Source organism: Lineus longissimus, chromosome 9 (genome assembly GCF_910592395.1).
Source record: "Lineus longissimus chromosome 9, tnLinLong1.2, whole genome shotgun sequence".
NCBI classification, from domain to species: Eukaryota; Metazoa; Nemertea; class Pilidiophora; order Heteronemertea; family Lineidae; genus Lineus; species Lineus longissimus.
Window position 1 is genome coordinate 19,328,419 of NC_088316.1, and position 22,003 is coordinate 19,350,421.

Below are 22,003 nucleotides of genomic sequence, written 5' to 3' on the forward strand. Positions count from 1 at the left end.
GAATCACAATCAAGATATAATAGAAAACATCACTCAAACCGGTGTCCACGGACTGTACGTGCATATACTGCTGATAGGGAGTTTTCGCAAATCCCCCGAAACGTTCACGTGCACGCCTATCCCATTGTTCGACTTCGTTCTCAGGAGGTCATACAATGAGATAGGCGTTAAAGTTGGCGTTTCGGGGGATTTGCAAAAACTCCCTACGTACCACTAAACGCCAATCAAAACTGATCCCATTGCGTGAAATTACGGTCTGCCAAGAAGGCACTAATAACCATGCAGCCTCCGATAAACACCCACACACCAATAGTTCGTATCGAAGGCTGGTTGGCTCTGGCTGACGAAACCTAACGAAACTTTGAACATCCCATTACAATGATACAACAATGGGATTAAACATAACATAAAGATTCTGCCAATCATTCAAAATCACATACTGACAAATTGAGTATTAAAAATCTTAAGTACAAACAATATTTTTTACTTGATTATGAAATATTGGAAACCGCCAGCGCCAGAATTAGAAATGACTTCACTATTGAGTTAGGATTGTTGACTTAAAGCGTTCAAGTGTCAATGCTCACCTTAATGACCGGCAGAACGCTTCAAGTCAACTCTCCCACGAACGCCCCTTTACTATTTTTCAGATACCATGTCATACCCTTTACTCCAAACGTACATTCAATATGCCCTTTTACCCCATAAAATGCATGACCAATCTATGATACGAGAAGCCATTTCTGGTGCTACCGCGCGGTTTTCTTTATGAACAGAGCTCTACAGCCGAGTTTAATATACTTACATCCAAAACCTGGAATAAATGCAATTTCAAAATACAAAAAAACAAACATGAAACAGGAAACAACGCTTTCGTACTTAACCTCTTATGAAATATGTAGACCTCCATGTATACTGGGCCTCACTGGTACATGAAGTATTATACGCAAGCAATAACATGCATTAGCAGTTTACAAAACTCACACTTTTGAATCCTCTTGTCCTGTCTGAACCCTGGCTCTCAAAACACCACGGCAGTTGTCGTAAGTTTTCAGACAACAATAGATTAAAAAGATGAATTTAAGTATCAAAATATAATTCTTCAAATATAACAGTTCAGTTCACATTATTGTCTTGCCGTTGGACAAAGATGCGAATTTATTGTTAAGCAAAAATTCGCATCTTTTGTTTAGAAATATGCTGACTTTATTATAAGGCACGATAGAAATTGGACACAATATGACTAATCTTCGCTATTGTTGTTGAACTAAGTTAAGTGTATTCACTGCATGGCATTGAAAATAGCCCAAACATCTTAATAAAATGCGTATAAAAATCTGAGTACATGCAATCCTTTTAAAAAATCTCGTCTCACCTCAGCTGATTTCTAGTAATGTAAATGCGTTGAGTACATTGTATATGTAATTTCTTGAATATCAGGCATTCTCGTTCATTGCATGCTATCCCTTATGCAACGTTATAATGCCTCCAAATAGATAAATGCAACGAAAATGGAGTGGTCCGCTCAAAATATACAAATATCTGATTGCTTTCATGAAATGTGATGATGAAATGAACAGTCCAGGCTATACATGTATAACGATGTCCATATCTTGTAATGGCGACTGGTGATATTATCTGTGTTGACTAGAGCCTCGGAAAGCCCCTACACGGCCCATTTGGAGGGGGGGGGGGTTATAGGCAGGAGCTAGATGGACCCTGTGGTGATTTCGATGTTAGGTAACTCAGGTTTCTTCGAATAAGGGAATAGAATCATTCCTTATACACCGGTGTCCATCACCGCTATCGGCCCTTAGTGAAACATATCACATTTAGCTTCAGCCTACAGTCTCCTTTAAACCCATCCGCCGACGTACTAAGTCTGAACTTGTGAGAATATAACTGGTTGGGCACGCTACGAGGGGCTGGTTCTCTCCGACTTGATATCGTCGACCACCTGTTGCAGGTTCCCCTGGGCCTTCACGTCGCCCTTCTCTCGCATCACCTTAGCACGTCGGTTCTTGAACCAAACGCGTACCTGCAGAGGAAGTTGAGAAATATTGATTAAGGCGGGTGTTTGGTAAGAAGAATGTGTTTAGAGCAGTTTAGATAAGAAGTAGTAAAACCTAGTCAAACTATGGATATTTGAACACCTTAATACAAAACACCATATTTGAAATTTGGTTGAAAAGGATCGAACGCCCGACTCTTATTGGAGCAGAATAGTGTGCAAAGTCCTACCGTTTCATCAGTGAGCCCCAATTCCTGAGCAATCTCGTCCCTATCAGCATAGCTTGGATAGTGTGTGACCTTGAAGATCTCCTCCATGCGTTGCAGTTGTATCAGGCTGAAGACTGTCCTCTTCCTCCGCCGCCGCCAGCCACCGTCAGATGGAGAATCGCCATCACCATCTTCTGAGAGCGCCTGCAATAGTAAATATCAAATTTATAGGGCCATCAAGGGTCAGCTTTCGATTATGATACAGACCATAGTAGCAATAGGAATTAATTCTCTCCAGACTGATACGCAACACAAATCCCACTTTACTCCACCTAACAGTCCAACCAATAATTTCCTTTGTCTGAACTTCTTTGTCAACATTTTGATGAACCTACCATTTCCATTTTGATTTGTGACTGCATATCCGGAGTTCCTCGGTGCGACGGTGGATAGTTTGGCAAGATCTGGTGGAACTCGTCGAATAGGTCCATTTCACCTGGGGCTGCAAGTATAAGAGAGTCGTCTATAAGCTTCGATTTAAGTAGTAACCGTGAGAGAAAAATGGCCGTGAATGCTTTGGACCAAGTTGACGTCATCTTCTCGAATCCGCAGTTCCCTTTACAACAGAGTCAGGACTCTGCCATAAGCCAGCAAGTAGGACTTAACACAAGTAAGCGGGCTTCTGATCATTCAAATCGGATACCTACCAAACCTGGAATCCGTCGAGTCTCTTCCCTTCCATTTGTCATCTCTCAGGCTCCTGCCGCTGCTGGACAAGTCGATCGGCTGGGGATCGTCATAGTCCTCTTCAGTCTCGGTCTCTGAAAACTATAAACAAAACAACCCTTCCGTTGAGCTTCTTTTTCTTTCTGAATGTCATCCTACTACCCCATGCTGGGTTCATTCTTCTGAATTCTTGGAAATAATCCAATGACGTGCAATATGTTGGAACTAGACTGGTGCCGCCTGCAGAATGATAACTAGACAGGTGCCGCCTGCAGAATGATAACCAGGCTACATGATATCGTCTCGTGTTCAAACCTTATAGTCTTAGCCAGTCAAGCCAATCAAGTACGAAACAGCACACCTGACCATTTGACATTTTAGGCCCTTATATTCGTGGCAAGTATAGAATCCATACTTGCTCATGGCTAACCCATGAGCTAGATGAACATCAAATGTACATCAATTGTATATTGTTCGGTGGCAAGAATGGCTATCACCAGTAGAAATACAAAATGCAAAGCAGAGATGGCGAAGCCGAAGTTGACTATTGTTATGAGCAGTGAAGAACAACAAACTCATGAGAATCGCAAGCAACAACACGTGAAACGGAATGCTATAAAACATAAGGCTTTATTTCTATACAGAACAATGTTCATACAAATGCTTCATGGCGCCCAGAAATCGAAAGACCCGTACAAAGTGTTTCGACGGGACTGGTTGTACCAAGGTCTTATAGCAGTCAGTCAGAAGACAAATCAATAGGAATATCACGCCCATATACTCGGTCTTAAAACAGTCTGTAGCCGCGATGGATAGTTTATAAACCATGAACCTTCGAAGGATAAAAGCACAAAGGCATGGGACGACGAAAAGGCAATATGTGTTTGTAGTATAGGCAGGAATGTCAGTTATACAATGACAGGTAATATGGTGTTAAAATGCATTGAGTACAAATGTTGAATATCAACTGTAACTTAAATTTGCCTCTTTCCTGATCAGCGCCTCTAGTGGTTGAGTTCTGCTCTGGAGAAACAAAATGGCCGACTTACGGGGTCAGCCTTTGATGTTTCTCACATCATGTCGGACATGAAGTTGAAATCAACCGAGTCTTCGTCCTTAGCCGGCGAAGTTTGGCAACTCCACCGCAAGAGGCGCACTCGTAAGAAAAGAGGCGAATTGACATATGCTAGTATTAGTAATATGAATACATCGCTTTTTCTCCTTTCTTTCACCCCTCCGTTTCTCAAGAGTATTGGCAACAATCGGAGGGCCAAAACCACTCTTAACCAGTGTAACCCCTGCTTAGGGATCAATAAGCGGTATTTAGACATAACAAATGCGACTGAATCTGTAAAAGACCATCTTTACCAATCAGGGGTTAAATAGTCGAAGAATTCCGATGTGCTAACTTCCAAAAAAGTGATCATCTCAGAATTGTGCAACGGTCAACCCTTGAAACTTCAAGATCACAACAGACATTCTTTACAAAAATCAGCTTGGAATAGATGCCACTATAAGGCTTAAGTACTTGGTCAATATATTTAGAATATGAAAATAATATTAAGTACACTTGCTTTAGAATAATCACGACAAGACAATTATTTAAACGAAATGAAATAACTATGGTAATAATTGAACATGTACTTGGTTCCGTGGTGCCACACCCAGCACTAACAAAGTTGTGGTCGGGGCCCCTGACTCTGAACCACAGTGTCAGTGAAAGTTATCCCCAGCCTAAAATGTAAAGCATTGTCAACAAATCTAAAATGGTGCCAGGAGGACATTCATTTAAAGAAAAAACGCGATTGATAACAGAAAGAAGCAGACTCAACCCTCTCTCCTTTAGCACCAGCTGAAGAACTAATATGTACAAGAAGATCAAAACTCCATGATCTGGAATATTTGGTACTCATTTATAAATGCTTTGCTACAAAATGCATAATATACGAATAAAGTTGTTCGTCAGCACATGTTTAGGAATGATTAGATATTTGTAACTGCGCCTCCAACTTCATTCGTCAAATGCTGAAGCTCTCTCGGAAGGCCAGTCTCACTTCGAATAGTTCCTTGGTTCAAACTCAAACGGGAGTCTTGTGGTTGCGAAAACGTGCTTTACGGAGGTCCGTAGCCGTGGCTGGATAGTCCGCCTGAGTTGGAACATCTGCGACGGCAGGATATTCGTGAAACGGCTCACTGGCTTCCTCAATCGTAGGAGAATCAGCCTTCCATCTTGGAACTTCAGCCCTGGCACCAGAGGAGCCTGGTGGGACGTATGCTTGAGGGTGTGTGTGCTTGATATGGCGTTGGAGGTTCCCGGACTGGGCGAAAGCCCGGCCACAGATCTGACATGCATAGGGACGGTCACCAGTATGGGTGCGAGCATGCTTTGAAAGGGTGGAGTAATCCCTAAAAGCGCGGTTGCAGTGGCTACATTTATAAGGCATGTCGCCGGTATGGATCCGTTTATGCGTGCGCAACGTTGACCTCTGGGCGAACTTCCGACCACAGAAGTTACAAAAGAATGGCTTCTCTCCTGTATGGGTCCTGAAGTGCGCGCGCAGGTTTGATCGGCTGCTGAACGACTTCTCACATAGGGTGCAGCTGTAGATTCGGCTCTTAGCATCACTTGTTATCCGAGTGTACATATCAAACGTATCATCCAACGAAAGGGACAGATCCGATCCTTTGATTTCGTCAGTATCGGCCAGAGGCAACGGCAATGGCGGGAACAACTCGTCTGGGGACAGTTTCTCTCCTCCCACACTGGAGATTGGTGTGTCTGGGTCGCTATGAATATCGACGTTGCCAATGGATGTTGATCGGTTGCTAGGATTTGTGAAGCTAGATCTGTTGCTAGGTGGTGTGAAGCTTGATCTGTTGCATGGTGAAGTGAGGCTTGATTCCATTTCATTTTCCTCATCAGATAGTGCGCGCACACCCGCCGTTTCCATGGACCTCACTTTGGGGACAGTCAGTTCTAACGGACCTCCATCTTCTTGGACTTCATTCTTCAAATAAAAGAAAACCTCCATCAGGCATTTGATATGGTGTCCATGAAAATGTCACTAGTGCTTGATGATTATGGTTTTTGTTAGTAGGAAACGTGACGGTTACCATGGTTATGGTTAGTATCAGACGGCGTGTGTGGTGTGTGCGCCAGTAATCCACCGGGTAGTGAGACGTGGAACTACGAGTGTCCTCCATTGACGGTGCTTTGTTGATAGGCGTCCGTGGATATTTCGGTCCGTTTTACCTAACACAGCAACCACCACAAACAACGTTTGACAGGGGTGAGGATTTAGAAGAAAAACACGGGTCGAGCTGCTGAGGCCCTCTGTCAAAGGAAAAAACCAGCCAGAAAGTTTCTTGAATGGCACTTCAAACTTGCCAGAACACACGTCAGTATGCTCTAGCAGGCATGAGAGGCGGAGGTAAGCAACAGTAGGAGATGAAGAGGAGAGATGTGCAAAGGATAGGAGGCAAGGCTAGTGGCACAACCACGGCGAATGCAATCTTTGAAAGTTGTAGATCTTGTTTCTTCTGTTGCACGTGGGGTAGAGGTTTTGTCACCAAACCACATCCGTTTTTTAGTTTCTCTCAAGTTTGATGGGTGCTTCTTAGGTATAGCAGAATCCATTTACCAGAGTTGTGCTATCAGAGTGGATACAAGCATTAAAGGGCGAGATAGTAGAGAAGATACCGACGATGACCTAACCTAACATCAAGATGCCATAGCAAAAAATCGTTAAGATCCCCAATAATCAAGGTTGCTAGATGTGAGGCAAGGTCATTTAGAAAATGGCGGACAAAACCCAAGCCAAGCAAACACTGAAATCATCCTCAACCTACCTCGGACACGTCAGCCTCGATATGAGAATCCACCTCATCACGTGACGGTCGTCTGCTCGAGTTGGGTGTTGGAGATGCGGCTGAAGTCAGGTCAGACCTGAGGTCGATTGCGACTCCTCCGTACATCGGTGTGATGATCTTACTGTGGCAGTTTGTGTTCTTGAGGAGGCCTGTTCCAAGGCTCGTGGCGATCAGTGGAGGCATGGGAGCAATGACGTCTGAGTGATTTGTTAGAAATGATCGGACAGCCTCGGAGCTGACGCTGGTTGAGGTGATGGGACTCACGGTGGCGGAGGTTGGTTGGGGTATTCCGAGTCGGACTTGCGCTGTCAAGAGAAATAGGAGACGTTTTATATACCGTTGGAAACAAGTTTATATGTCATCAAGGAAGTAAAATATTGAACGCTGAAGACAAGATACCGACTGTTGACGTGTGGCTAAAGACATCCGATTATTTGAGTGAGGCTCATCAAGGAGCACGGTTCTGAAGTCTAAATGAGAAAAACACGCCTAGAGGAGAGTTAGCTGAGAAGTCTTGACTCCGTCTAGCTGGCTCTGTCTCACATGGGAGATGGAAGAAGACATGTTCCTTTACACTACAAGGAACGTATTGATCCTTACGTGGATGTGAATGAGCCTTCTGTATGGCTGGCTTCGTCGCCTTCTGTGCTTGTTTATGCTCTCTCGATCTTTCTCGCGAGATTTTCATCTCGCAAACATTCAGCAGTCTTTTCAACGTAGTAATCTGTTGGTCCCACATGAATCGCAACTGTAATGAAAGATTCAGAAATTGATACGAGTCATGATACTGTGGACAATTTAAGCTGTTCCATTATACTTTCCGTTGAAGTTGAAGGGTAGTGCAGCACCATTCCTCGTGTGGGTGGCTATGTATCAGACACGGGTACCAGACCAGCAAATCGAACGTGACCTGAATTCCAGCTTACTGGCAAATGTTTCAACCTCTGCTTTGATGCTGTTATCCGCTCAACACTTAGTAATTCTCTGCACTTCCCAGTCAAGTGTATGGGAATGACTTGATTTTCGACAAAATACCTTTGTATCATGCTTTGTCCAGGTAAGTACTTCGTCCTTTGTAAGTGAAGTTGGACTAGGTTCGCCAGGCTGTGGACTATCACCTAGATGGTAAAGTTTAGCACTATAACAAGACTACTGATGACTTACTGCTTCCTGTTGCTCCAGCATGCCTCTGAGGAAATCCCTCTGCTCCACAAGGACTTCAAGGTCACCTTTCTCCAACAGACTCTGCAACAGAACACTTGGCGTTGTAATACAGTTGCACTGACAGTTCTTAACAGAAATGGAACAGAAACCACGATATGCATGTATGCTGTAAGCTGATTTATCATAGCGACCTTCGCACTTCTGGAACGCCAAAGAGTGTTAAGCTTTTGATGTTCATTTGGGAATGATCTCGAACAAGTTCGGCGTTGCAATGGGAAACTAGTTTGAGCATGCATTGCTAGGCCAAAGAAGAAACGTTGACAATCATATCATATAAAATCCTGGCTGCATCATCGTCAAAGCTAGAGCCCCACGACAGATTTGATAAGGAATATATCTCTGTTAGGACTACGGACCAGTGGGATCAGGTCGCTTTGATAAGCCAGAGCAGCCCGTTACAACAAACTTGGCCAAAATTGACCAGCATCCATAAGAACAACAAGGCGAGATGCGATAGCTTGTCCCATTTGTAGCTTTCCTTTGGTAACTCTCTTTCACAGACTGGTAACTGTTTAACGTTTGAAATATATGACCAAGTTTGGTAGATGAATCTGTAACAGTTTCTTACAAGCGGGGATGTGCACGCAAGTGGAAGGTGAAATAACGTGCATCGCATGATAGGAAACAAGTTGACGTTTCTTTAGAATGAATCCGTTTTCCAAACCTTTTGAATTGTACCGACTGTACACTGTGCTTCTCTTGCCTGTAGAGAGGACACACTATGGGAGCCTTCTATAAACAGCCTCAAATCTCTTCCGAGAAAATAGAGTCGAAAGAGATATGAACACGTGAGATAGTAGTACAGAAGAATGAATGATTGGTAAGAATTAAACTTGACGCACTTAAAAAACAAATTAGCACATTGAACAACACTGATTTTCCCTTATAAATTGAGCTTTGGTTGCGAAACAATGATGGGACGTGCAGCTGGGATGGCCAATCATGCATGCTTTTAACGTACTGGTAGCATTCGTAGAACATTAAGGTTCGGTTAAATTTGGTTTACCACAAGTCAAGCAGGTCGCCACGATAAATCAGTCTTGTTTCTCTACATGCTTGCATGCACTACAATTTTATATTTCGAGTAACGCGGGCCAGCTTGTAATTGGAATTTGTAAAATATGGCTGGCTTAAGAGTTCATGCATCAAGCACAGTGTGAGTGAGGTTTAGGTCGCACACGGGGAAATTAACTGGTGTCTTTTGGAATACTAGCAGGAGGGATATAAAGTTGTGTTGTGAAGGTTAGATAGGCGAGAGCAGGAGGGTAGGGGTCGATTCGAGGTAAAGAAAGGTTAAAGTCCACACAAACCCATCCCACGACAGGTTTCACGGTATAAATGTAGCACAACCTCAGCAAGGTCAGGAGTGGTATCAAGGCAATGTGACACAAAATTGACAAAAGGTGGCACTCAGGTTCGCCGATCACAGTGATAGCTTTTGCTTAGATTGGACATATCAAATAGATGGCACTGCGTCATAACAATAATAGTCGACCATTTGTTTATATTCGACCGTCATCTCTGACATTGTCTGATCAGTTGGTAATTTTATGATATTGGCTTAACAATACTTCGACACACTTAACAGGCAGTGCATTTCCGGCCATCGGCGAACGTGAAGATTTTGATTACGAGGAAAGAGGAAGAAGTGTAATCGAATTAAGTTTTTTTTGGTCATGCAAACTGTCAACAGTGCATGCAATGGAAATCTTGGGAGATCTAGGGTATCTCACTGCTCTAACCTATGTCTACAGGAACATCTATAAAACCAAACTCTGCATATGCAAATTAGTGTCAACAGTTATGTTACCAACTAATGGGGTGCTACAAATGGAACAAAAACAAACGCAACTCACCTTTAGGAACACATTCTCTGTCCGTTAAGCGTTGCAGTCCAGGTATAAATTAACGCAAAAGAATCGCCAGAACTTCTAGATTACATCAAAACTTTAAAAAACGCGATTTGTCGAAGACCGAGAGAAAGAAGAACAGTACCGATGAATGCAATTTGCCATAAAACGCTGGAATTGGTAGGACAAAACATCAACAGGTTAATGGACACCAGGGGGCAGGGAACTCTTTGAGTGAGGGAATCCACCACTGCGATAGGGTGTGGCCTGTCTCACCTCTGGTTACTACCAGTCGACCGAGGCCTGCCAGTGCACTTGCGACTAAAAAGCCGAATCGTAGGGCTGCTGGCAACGAAATGTATCAGTAAGCCAGCAGCTACATGAAGAAAATTCGTTGTAAGGGTAGGTTTCCACTTCATGCGATTGAGACATGCATGGATTATCCCTGCACCCAAACCGAACCAACCAACGTTCTCCTCTGCGATATCGCATGCACTGTGCGATTCAAGTAAAATCGCATTCAGTGGAAACCTATACCCTCAGCCCATTGCAAGCAGAAGTCGCTACGTTCGACCCCGCTTACAGAATGATGTTCCTGGACATGAAAGACCAACTTACCTCCACGGTGGGTGTTGGTAGCTGCCACTGCATACCAAAGGCAGGATGGAGGGCCACGTTGACGTTAGGTGGGATGGAGCCATGGCGGTGGGAGGGTGGTTGGCTAGACAGCATTCGGTAGATAGAAGCGGCAGTGGCGTTGGGATGGTTGGTCTGCAAATGGTGTGGAAGGTACAATGTTAGTCAGGATCGAGTGGAACTGGCAGGTGAAGCTGTTATAATCTCACACAAGGTTGGGGCAGCATGATTGAGTAGGGTCAAATTAACTTTGTTCTGCTTGGATGATGATAAGGAGACACACAGATATGAAAGAAATGCGCCCGCTACTGAAACAGAGCACTTCCATACTTAGTATCGACAGACGTAGACGTACTTTCTGGACTGAAGACTTTGAGGTGGTACCATGGCATACAATATGCTTGTCAACAGCTTTATCTGGTTAGAAATTAGACGAGGACACCACCGCGACGTCTGTCACCCTGTACATGTTAGGAAGGGGGCTGGTGCATCGCATGATCTTGGTCTGGTAGCCTTCACAGTTCAAAGAGTTTGATCCCAGTACCAAAAGCCTACTCACCATGCCATTACAGTGAGCCTGTGGTGCCATGCTCCTGGGCAGTTTTGGCATGTTATAGTTGACAGGACCGATATCATGCCCAGGGACATCGAGGGAAGGGGTTGGTTGACGGGCAGTCTTTGGCAGTGCTATTGGTGGGGTGTGTCCATTGTGTTGGCGTGGTGGCGCTAAATGCTTTCTCTTCCTACTGAAATCTCTTACTTCTTGTCCAAGACCATCGACAGTGTCCTGCAAGAAGAACGAACATAATCAAATTCAATTCAATTCAATTAGGATATATAAGTACGCTGTACACTGTATCTTTGGTACAGATCATGGCCACCACCGGTTTTTAGATTATCTATGAATGAGAACGTGTGTAAGAAGAACCTTCACTCCATCTCCCCCATTACCCCATCTCAACCACATCTACCGTGGCCATAGAGAAGGAACACTCTCCGGAGAAGAACCCATTCAAGGGCAGAGCCTGAAGACGAAGAAGAAGAAGAGGCTTTGTGAGAGAAGATGAAGCACAAAAGGTTCTTACCTCATCATATTTTGAAATACTGGTCTCCTCATCCGCAGTCTCGTCCATTAAAGCTTCACCTGAATCCGTTCGTGGTCGCTTGCTGCCCCGGTTAGACTTCCGTCGCGTCTGGAACCAATGGCGAACCTGTGGGACAAGCCGGAGTTAAAGATGGGCAACATTGATACCACACAAATCATTGAAAATTAATCCTTCCAAAAGCCCCATCATCATTTTGCATCTCTGCAACTGACCTCAGCCTATTCTCGAAAAAAAACTCGGTTGTAGCATAAAGCCTTCTAGAACTGTGATTTCTGCGAGGACGACCACATGGTTTAAAGTTTACTGATACAGGCGAACTGGATTAGCATCCTTGGAAACTAAAAGGTTTGTTCGTGTAATGGATGGACCATCCTCTTTCGGAACAACAAACCTTTTAACCATCACATCACAATTGCATGAAACCAAGATTTTTATCTAAAGGATTAGCAGCAAAAACATTGTTCCATCATTCATAACACAATCCGATCCGTATCAAAAGGCACTACAGAAACCTCAAACAGAATAGGTCCTCAATTATGTGTCCTCGGAGAGTTTCATAACGTTAGAACTTGAACTGCCGCAGGGAATAAGGAGGTCTATGGAATTATGTCAGCTTATTGAAGCCTTACGTGGGGATAATTACGGTGATGGCTGGGAGATGACGTCGCTGTGAGGTAAGCTGGCCAATGAGTGGGATCAACTTGCAATGGCCTTTTGCTGCAATTGGTGACAAGGGTCATTGATAGTTCAGTAAACGGGTTATGTCAGCAGTAGTGGTAAACAGGGTTCAAAATTCCCTGCATCCGAGGAGAGTCCCAACAGTTATATGTGGCTTCTCGGTTGTGTCTTTGAACAGATCACCATCATAAGAAATGCTTTTGAACTAAAACAGGACATCTTTTGGGAATCCAATGTCAGCTTTGTACTCGCTGTCATGATAAATGCCTACTAAGTTACAGCCAAGGAGTTTTTACAAACGGACAGGCATGTTGGCTTTGGGTGGCGGTAGGTTATTTTGGGGATGGGAAGGCTGCTGGATACTTGTGGCGTCCAGGGACGTAGTCCCGAAGTCCAAATAAAGGTCAGGAGAGCTGCAGTCCCGGGGGTCCGCAGAGGAAGTTTAACTGATCATAAAAATAACTACCCCTGTCATGGTAGGAAAATAGCAATTCAGATAATTGACCTGCTTACATAGTGGATCAGATTACCTGGGCATGTCCTGAGAGCTTGTAGACTGGTGTCATGGAGAAGACATGAGGGGTCTGACCAGCTCAAACGATCGTCGAAAGTGAACAGGCACAGAGTTCAACATGTAACTGAAGTGAACATTTGTCGAAGTATTGTTCGTGGAACATCGCTCGTGATACAATGTAGTTAGATCATCATCCAGGGCATGTACGTGGTGATTTCAGACTGGCTGCAGAGAATAGCCTATAGGAGCCATTCTGGACTCAGTAACCAATCATGGATAGTCTCCACGGAAGCCAGACGGCAGACAGGATGAGGCCATTTTGATAATTTGACGTCATAGACTAATCCTGGGTACACAATCCTGCAGACATGTGGGTCCAGGACAATTAACTCCTGGATGAAATAACAGTCCTAAGAACGCCATAATTTTCATAGTTTGGGAAGTGTCTGCGTAAGTCAGTGCGCCCCCACCCCGTAGAGACTCCTGGTGGCCTGATAACTCACCTGATGTGATTTAAGACCTATCTTGATTCCAAGCTGAAAGTAGTCCGGGTACGGGTCCGTCTGATGCGTCCTCTCTAGTTCTTCAAGCTGCTCCGTGGTCAGTAACCGCGACAGGCGTGGTCCTCTGTGGCCGGCCATTTCACCTGACAAAGAGAAAGATGGCAACTATCACTTGTAAGGTACAAAATACGCAAAAATTACATGACTGTTCAACTATCTGCAAAAATATACGAATTGGCCTACCAGGATAAGGGTTAATGTAAATGATCAAGTAGATGATCAAAACTGCATGTAGTTCCTATGCCGTACGAACATTCCTTCTCCATCCAGGTTGGAAAGCAATTTAATGGTTGAAGCCAGAGCGCCTGTGGGGAGGTGTCGTGCTTTATTGCAGGGGTTAATGAGATCATGGGGTGTGACGGAGCGATTAAGATTTCTTGGTGTAGGTTGCAGGAAACATGAGAAGTTATCGCCAAGTAGGCGACGCAAATATCCGCATGAACCCTACTCAATGTATCACTAGCGTGAACCTTCGTGAGGAATGCGATAGTACGCACGTTATGTTTAATGGGACGGCCACATGATAGGTGACTAACATGAGAGTTATACGGTTTGGTTCTCGTTATTGCCCGTGTAGAAGTAGAAAATGTCCCTCTGGAAAAAGTGTCCGGTCTTATTGTATATTGACGGAGCATGGGATCGTCAATAACTTCCTTTGTTCTCAAGACATTTATCCTAGGACACTTCAGACTTCTACACCGGCCCCTAACGGGAAGAGGTAGTCTCATAAAGTGTCGCCAGAGGGCGATTGTTGATTACCAAATACTTGCTGGGGCCGAGCGTATTTGCCGTGGCGGCGAAGGCAGCAGAAGACAGTCAGGTGGACTGGGCAATAGGAGTTGATCCTCAAGTATGTGACTGGCAACCATGGCCATGGCAGCAGACTGGGTCACCACGGACAGACCCACCCTCCACCGCCTCTTAGGACCAACCCACGGGATCACTTATCACTAAGAGCGCAATACCTGACATTTCAAGGGCAATTATGAACTGTAATTGAGAGTGGCTCAATCTCAGGTGGTTTATGTCCGGCCACTTCAACCAGGATTTGGCAGGAGTTGCAGATTTACATCCCAGATTTGAACTCACGATTGCACTTCGATTAAATACTACCTACAGTCCAAGCTTGATTGTCACGATCACCTGCCTTCATCTCGGGGACTAGGGTTTATAATAGATGTCGTTCAAACCATATTCTGACTCCCCAGGGGTAATGCCGTTCAGCATTACATACACACATACATACATACATATGCATAAGAAGGAGTTTAAGAAGAACGTTCAGCGATGTCAAAGTTTTGGGTCAAGCTAGACGCTCCAAAATATCGATATATAACGCTGAGCATTCCATTTTTTATGTTCTAAATCCCACTAACATCGAATTCGATAAAGAACTTGACAGGTATCAGATAGGTCGATATCCGAAAACTGCCAAACACCGACGATAAGAATTGGTGTACGGCAATTTCGAAACTGATATCTTGACTGTTTGCGACATGAGATTAAGTGTTGGCCCACCGATGATATATTGTATTATTATCATCACGAATCGCGATTTCCAGGTAATCCTTATCACAGAGGCCATTCAAAAATAGAATGCTTTTCATAAGTAAATTAGGAAAGAATGTCAAAACCAGGAAAAACGCGAAAATGAAAGATCAATGACAATGGTTCTCCAAAACTCACCATGTTGTCAGAGGTGTGATGGCTGGGACGTCTCTAACGGTGATGATTTGGAACAACCTGCTAACTCCAAGATGGCGACTAGGCAGCCATTTTGGATTAGGACAGAATGATGCGCATTATCTGTGCATTCTATATTGCAGCGAAATCTAGTCGTCATCAACTCTGAGACAAGATGTGACCTGGTGCTTGAATCGAGAGCCTGGACAGGAGAAAGCTGGGAAGACAGGTTGCATTTCGATATTCATGATGTATAGGTCCATGCAGCCCACATATCAAGCGGCTTTGCTATTTCTTCAAACAACAATAGGCAAGAATTTCAATTTGCCAAGCCCAGACAAGTGTCTGGCCAGTGCGCAGTGTAACCTTTTGTGGAACAATTCGCCCTAGTTTAAGTCAATAGGAGCATGGGGAGAGTAGGGTAATCTAGGCGGATCTGGGCCAGGACACTTGAAGGAAAACATGATTCATAAGAGCCAGTTTCCCAGTAAGCCTATAGACAGGTATTCGCCGAGAGTTGATCACTTCTGATCAAGTATGGGGTGTGCTTGCAGAAACTGAACCACATCCGTCCGTGTGTGTTTTTTAAGTCTATACTTTCATCAAATATTTCTGAGAATTCGCACGGTTTCCTTTTGAGTGGCGAGAAATCCTGTTATCTTGCCAGAGTGATACCCAAGCTTTTATCATACGACATGGTGTCAATCTGCGGGTTTCATTTTTCTTTTCTGGGGTAGCACCAGACCTTTTTACAGCTACTTGAACAGGAAGTATCGATCTTGACATGATGGAGCCGCTTCCGCCCCACAGTGACACGCCCCTCACATTAAAACTGAAGGCCTGCCCATATACAGTGATTCCCCCAGCAGACTGTGCTGTAACAAAAAGGCCTCTCTACTTCAAAACAGGTTTAGAAGAGTGACACGAGTTAAAGTATAGCGGAACAGGAAACACATGGGTCGCTAACAACGCGAACAATGTCTTTCGGGTGACGTGATGAACAGATGGAAAAAAAGAAAAAATCTTTTAATAAGATTGAATGAACCGGCAGTCCAGCTTCCATTATCGTTAGAAGAGCAAAAAGACGAACAATTTTGCCGATTATGGCGCAATTAAGTAATTAAGCCCTCGTTAACACAATTAAATCCAGCGTTATTTCACTTAGAGAATAATTAACATTATAGAAGTCCATTGAATGAAATGACAGTTAAATATAGTTTCAATGAAATAGTCTACTTAATGACTTTCCGGTATTTAGGGCTAATTTCAGCTTGTAGCTCATCCTCGTTGGGGCAGCAGCGTCATCTACTCAGTGGCCACTGAGGAAGTTTTTACTCGCCTACTTATGTTTCAATGACTTATATAACTTATATGACGAGAGCTGAAGATATGAAATTGTAACAAAACCGCATCTTGGGCGTCCAGATCAAAAACATGCAGGTAAATCATGCACCATATTGACAGGAAGTCATGTCATAACTCTATGCAAGCTCAATAAAAAGTTATGAGGCGCCCCCTATATTTGTAAGTAAACATAAGCCATCTGTTAAAGTCCCACGTTATCATATTTGACTTGTTGTGGTATCAAGATTGTATGTACATAGCGATCCACTCGTAAGCCACACATATCGGGACGGATGAATGCAACACCGAGACAAGGAGATCTATTGAACGGTGGGGGAACGTGTAAATGGCTTTGATAACAAGATTAGAAGAGTCGATAATAAGGTATTGTTGGCCATCAGCTGGAGAACAATCTTCGGCTTGGGTGTGCCTTATCTTTATGACAAGTGGCGCAACCACTGACACCGTTAAAACCGCATCAGGAATATTTGGCCATGACTCAGACAAGACATCAAACAAGTGTTCATCATCCATTAGGCCTATGTCGTTATGAAACTGACTGCGTCAAATAAGGAGGCGCCGTGGAGGGTTAATACCTAATTACCAGAGCCAGGTCGAAGTACGAGCGAGAATGTGAGAATTCTTAATGGAATCCACTACCAGGCCTAAGAACAATGGGATTAATTCGTGCAACTACATCTTTAACATGATTAAATTATAGTATTGGGGCCAGCGACCCGGCCTATCGGCGGCCTAGCTGTAATTACATTGTTGAAATGAGGCTATTGTATTCCATGAGCTTATTAACATGTATAGTATCAAGATAATACTCTGGCGCAAAAAAGGTGTAGGCCTATGAGTCACCTTAGTGGATTCTCTTTATCCAACGGATATCCTCATCCAATTCAACAATGTTGGACAGCCCTTTTGAATATATCGACATGCGTTTTAACAACTCGACATCTTTTTGAAACACTCCCGGTATCCGGTTCGAGGGACCACCTGTAATTTGTCTTTCTGTCGAATTCAAGATGGCGGCTTAGGCGGCCATATTGGAAAAGCATGAATCGGGTGGGAAGCCATTGAGTCAACTGTTCTGTAAGATATATCATCACAAGACAGAGAAATAATTTAATTCAAGGAGCAATCTATTGGGTGATGAAAATACAAAAATCGTACATTACTTCGTAAACCTTATTATTTTGACTTATTTGCCTAAGCTATGCGCTATTCCCATGATCGTAATAATCGAAAATTAGCCATCATCCCGGTATCCTGACAATCCCGTAATTTCCATACAGCCTATAATCACATACCTCGCATTATTTTAGACGATGTGATGAAGGCTATTGGCTTTGTGTGTATGTATGAATAAGCTTGATGGGAGTGACCAGAATTAGCCAAGGAGTGGGATAGTTTATCACAGTCTCATTACAGGGAACGTCCAGGCAAGTTAGCCAAATAACTCAGTGCATTTTGTGCATCCAGTGTACATCAATGCACAGGGTCGTCGGAAAACAAAAGGGAAATGGACTTGGGGACAAAGCCAGTCAAGTTGGGCGGAAAAGGCTGTGCATATTTTAAGACAGTGTACCATGTTCATATTAATTTTTGCTCAACATTTGGTGGAACCAATTTAAGAGACGGGCGATTGTGTATCTAAAATAATGGCAGTAATTACTGACTTATGTGCATTAAATGGATGCGGGTAGGGGGCCTATAGACAAAGATACATGTCTGGCAAATGGACTTTTTTGCTGCATTTATGTCTTTTTTCATCACGGTCATCCGTGATCTAAATGGCTTGCTTCAAATAGTTTTTGAATCATCCATCTCTCGGCTCTTGCAGAGAATAGTAGAGAAACCGTTTATGGTACTTTCGTGTTTCACTTTCGGTTTTTCGCCAATCAACCCCAATGGATGGCATATTAATACCAATGGCACATGATTGAGCTTTTTAGTGTATCCGGTCCCATATTATAAGTCGGTGCCTTATTATGTGAGCCACCACCCTCGAGCCGCCTTTCAGAGAAGTCAAGGATGGCCGCCGAAGATGCCAAAATGGCCGCCCCACGTTCAACAAGTCGCCTCAGCATCTGAAAACGTGTTTATCACAGGTTAATCAATATTTATCACCCATCCTGAGCTTTTGGGCCAGTCACTCGGCACTGTCGAGCTTAGCATGTTTATCACCCGTCCACAAATGTATCACCTCTTTTGTATCGAAAGAAAAACCATACGCAGTAATTTGCAGCACAGCGGGCTTGTATCAACATTACATAATCACGAACCAGACACAGTACCCGTGCCAGGTGATTCCCGTCCAATTTGCCATATTTATTTACCATAGTTATGTAATACGTGTCTGTTTTATGACAACCAGCAACCTGTCGTGTTGGCCCTTTGTTCATCAAAAATGACACCTTGGATTGTGGTAGATTTGCAAACATCATCATGTAAATTATTACGAATACCATGCTCATTCTCACGATACGAGCACGTCATTTTTCTAATGACTTGAAATATACAGCTCCCCCCCCCCCTTAAAAGGTAGACCAATACGCCACATTACACCCAAATCAAAGGGAAGTTAGGATATCGGAGCGGTGTGTACCAAGACGAACTGTGGTCAACTCGACTTGATTGCTGAGATGTAGCAGGCTTAACCGAGCATGGTTACAACGAGGCTAAAATCACACTATGTCAATATTTAATCGGTTTTATTAGCGACAATGGATTATTGGGATTATTATCGCTTGTTTGTCAACACAACGTGTCATATTTAAGAATTAAATGTATATTAACAGTTGGGGACGTTTTACAAAGGGGTAAGCCCCCCCCCCCGCGTGAGCTCACACTGTCACAAACGATAAACAATTTATTATCCAGCGTAATCAAATATTAATGTATTGTCGACCTTAACCTTAATTTTGTGACACCCCGTAGAGCAAGAACAATGAAAAGGAGAAATATTCCATCTATCATCAATTCGTTGCAGACCAGCCACAATATTTACGCTTGAGTTACACTAACCTAAATATCACCCCAGCCAGTAAAAAGGGAACAATGGATATGGAACAATAAGGGTAAACTATGAATTAACAGCAAGTGGATTCGACCAAACAGGTTTAGGTAATCCTTTGATCCGGTTGGTGGAGTCAGGCACCGCCGCCCATCCTTACCCGGGTCCCCACGGTCATTCCAAGTGAAGAGGATGCGAGTGCGAAAAAACATCTTCAGAAGTTTTCAACGTAATTTAAAGGCACAGCACCCCACTCAAGTCTGACCATCGACTTGGCCAATGCGAGACAAGTGTAACGCATTTGAGTGTTTCCGTTGTCGGGTGTTTTCTCTCATTGTTTGGGAACGCTGAATGATAGATTGGCACGTAGTATTTTCTGTGTTTCCCCATTGAACAAGTCATGGTTGTACTGAAACACTGGAACAACTGCAGATGTATGCCGCTATAATCTCCTGACTGCTGACTGCACTATTAGGATGCCTGCATGGCCATGCTGATCCGTAGTGTAATTTTCCCCACATTCTAAGCCAGTTCACACAGAAAGATCCAATTTACCAGCATGCGACCTATTTCCATTTTATCAATTTCCTGTGTGCCCATGGAGTGGATCATGGAGGGAGTGGATTATTTAGGCCAATGGGCTCTTCACCACAATGCCTCGGCGAGAAAGTGTCTAAAGAGCCAGACAAACAACTGATGGCGGGGTGGGGTCGTCAACAGTTTGGCAGAAAACGACAAAGACGGCATCATATAGGCTTAGGCCTAATCTTAATCAATCAGTTGGACTGGATTTAGAGTTGAGTTACTGTGGCAGTCAGGGTCGCAGGTAATCCTCTACAGTCTTAATTAAAGACCCCCCCCCACCTCCATCGTCACCAATAATTACGTAAATAGTTTTAAAAAAGAGCCCGGTCGATATAAAAGGAACATCATCGTCATCATCATCATCATCATCATCATCCTACTCATTGCGCAGCACTCTGCGGCCACAACTTAGGAACAACTCAATAACTAAGGAAAAACAGCCCAAATGAATAAAATCAAAAAGCACCACGTGATTCTGGATGTGCTATCCTAGCAGAGAGGTGTTTGGGCATCATCATAGTCAGAGCATAAGCACACAGACTATTCAAGCACATTTTAGGAGTATATACCACCCTCGGGGGACCCAACTCGTCACACTACACCATACTGCGCGGAGTAAGTGAGACAACAATAGAACCCTGACGCGTGATATTATATCAGATGATTTTCAAAATCCAGTGAAATCACAAATGTAACAGTCAAGCTGAAAAACAACATATCAGCCAGCCTGTAATAGGCCTTCTGACCATCATGAGATCTCCTACCTCGTATACAAATGAAATATCGAAAACATGCTAAGTAACTCAGCTGACAACGGTAACCAGATCAACAAGTGGACGTCTATGCGTGATATATGGTTAAACAATTTACTCATAAGCTAATCTGCTAATCTCTCCATATCTACCTGTCCGGTGCGTTTACCTAAGCTTAGCCATGCTGGTGATAATTACAATACACATTCGAGGGATACGCCAATGCATATTTCCTTGGTGAAGAATACAACACTGCACTATGAAGAATCAGAAAAGATCCGGGAGAATAGAGTAGGCCCTCCATTTTGACAAACACGTGGTCGCCAAAAAGAAACCGCGAAAACATCACTAGAAGAACCACATACCTTTAATTCCCTCCTTCCTTTGACTTGAATATGAACCGTATAGTCTTGGAACAGTCGGCCTTGCTGGTATCAAGTTATTGTTGCTTGAATCGAAGTCCAAGTCTAACGGATCTTTTAATCGAGACGGCATTGGGAATGGATTCTTTCTGCCGAGTTCCTGGGGAGGACTGGGGACCATTGTGATGGGTCCTGTTGAGTCCTCGGAGTTAGTGCTGTTGGCAGGTGAGGCCATGCCGCCATTACTGCCGTCTGTTTGGTCACCTGTCGTCTGCTCGAAGACAGTCTCATCACTCTCTTGCCGCGTCTCCCGAACTACTGTTGGTAACATCATCGTCCCTAACATCTTTCAGCACTTGTGACTAGTCCAACCTAAACACAGCGTTCCCTCTTCTCACGTCCTCCTGAAGCCACTCTCCAGTCACAACTGAATTAAGCCGCAGGTCCCATCAACCTGTTCTCTGAAGCGTCTCCGAACTACCTGCGCTCACAAGTCCATGTGCTTGCAGCCTTATCGCCGGCTCCACTCACAATACGCGACGAGGTCATTAATTGTATGCTTATGCAAATCTGTCATAGTTTCGTACTGATAATCCTTACTACAATAGGTCACAGCGACATCCGGAATGGAGGAGGGAGTGCGGAGGCCTGGTAAACACAGCGTCGAAGAGCCCGGATCAAGTCCCATCCAACACTGAGCCTTGCAGGTGGAGACCAAAGCACCAGTTTCACATCCAGCACCAGTTTCACATCGCCTACAAGTGTATGCAAAGCGGTATATGGTTGCACAATTACATTATTTGTTGAAGCCACTTAGATAGTGTGGTTCTGACCCATTTACCCGTGTTATACAATGGTGGGTTCGTTT

General features: G+C 43.9%; 1 protein-coding gene across 3 annotated transcripts; it reads right to left on the reverse strand.

Moving 5' to 3' along the window:
• Positions 1–103: 103 nt before the first annotated feature.
• LOC135493381 (uncharacterized) lies at positions 104–21,866 on the reverse strand. 3 transcript variants are annotated; one of them, XM_064780701.1, is made up of 12 exons: positions 21,139–21,860; positions 13,328–13,470; positions 11,612–11,737; positions 11,086–11,313; positions 10,509–10,661; positions 7,981–8,061; positions 7,417–7,564; positions 6,796–7,121; positions 2,928–3,048; positions 2,616–2,722; positions 2,242–2,424; positions 104–2,038 (listed from the first exon to the last, which is right to left on the reverse strand). In XM_064780701.1, exons 1-12 carry the CDS (start codon positions 21,479–21,481, stop codon positions 1,916–1,918), a joined length of 2,082 nt encoding a protein of 693 aa, XP_064636771.1. In that variant the 5' UTR covers positions 21,482–21,860; the 3' UTR covers positions 104–1,915. The 3 variants fall into 3 exon arrangements, with proteins under 3 accessions (XP_064636771.1, XP_064636769.1, XP_064636770.1); XM_064780699.1 differs by lacking the exons at positions 104–2,038; positions 2,242–2,424; positions 2,616–2,722; positions 2,928–3,048 and adding an exon at positions 3,558–5,954 and having other exon boundaries at positions 21,139–21,865; XM_064780700.1 differs by lacking the exons at positions 104–2,038; positions 2,242–2,424; positions 2,616–2,722; positions 2,928–3,048; positions 10,509–10,661 and adding an exon at positions 3,558–5,954 and having other exon boundaries at positions 21,139–21,866.
• Positions 21,867–22,003: the final 137 nt, after the last annotated feature.

What these genes read in the sequence shown, in the direction of transcription:
- LOC135493381 (XM_064780699.1), bottom strand. Translation starts at nt 21,481, where the DNA reads ATGTTAGGGACGATGATGTTACCAACAGTAGTTCGGGAGACGCGGCAA. An exon ending in GTATTTCAAAATATGATGAG is followed by an intron (nt 11,314 to 11,611) that starts GTAAGAACCTTT and finishes TTCTTCTTGCAG; the next exon opens with GACACTGTCGATGGTCTTGG. An exon ending in TGCTGGAGCAACAGGAAGCA is followed by an intron (nt 7,565 to 7,980) that starts GTAAGTCATCAG and finishes CTTTCATTACAG; the next exon opens with TTGCGATTCATGTGGGACCA.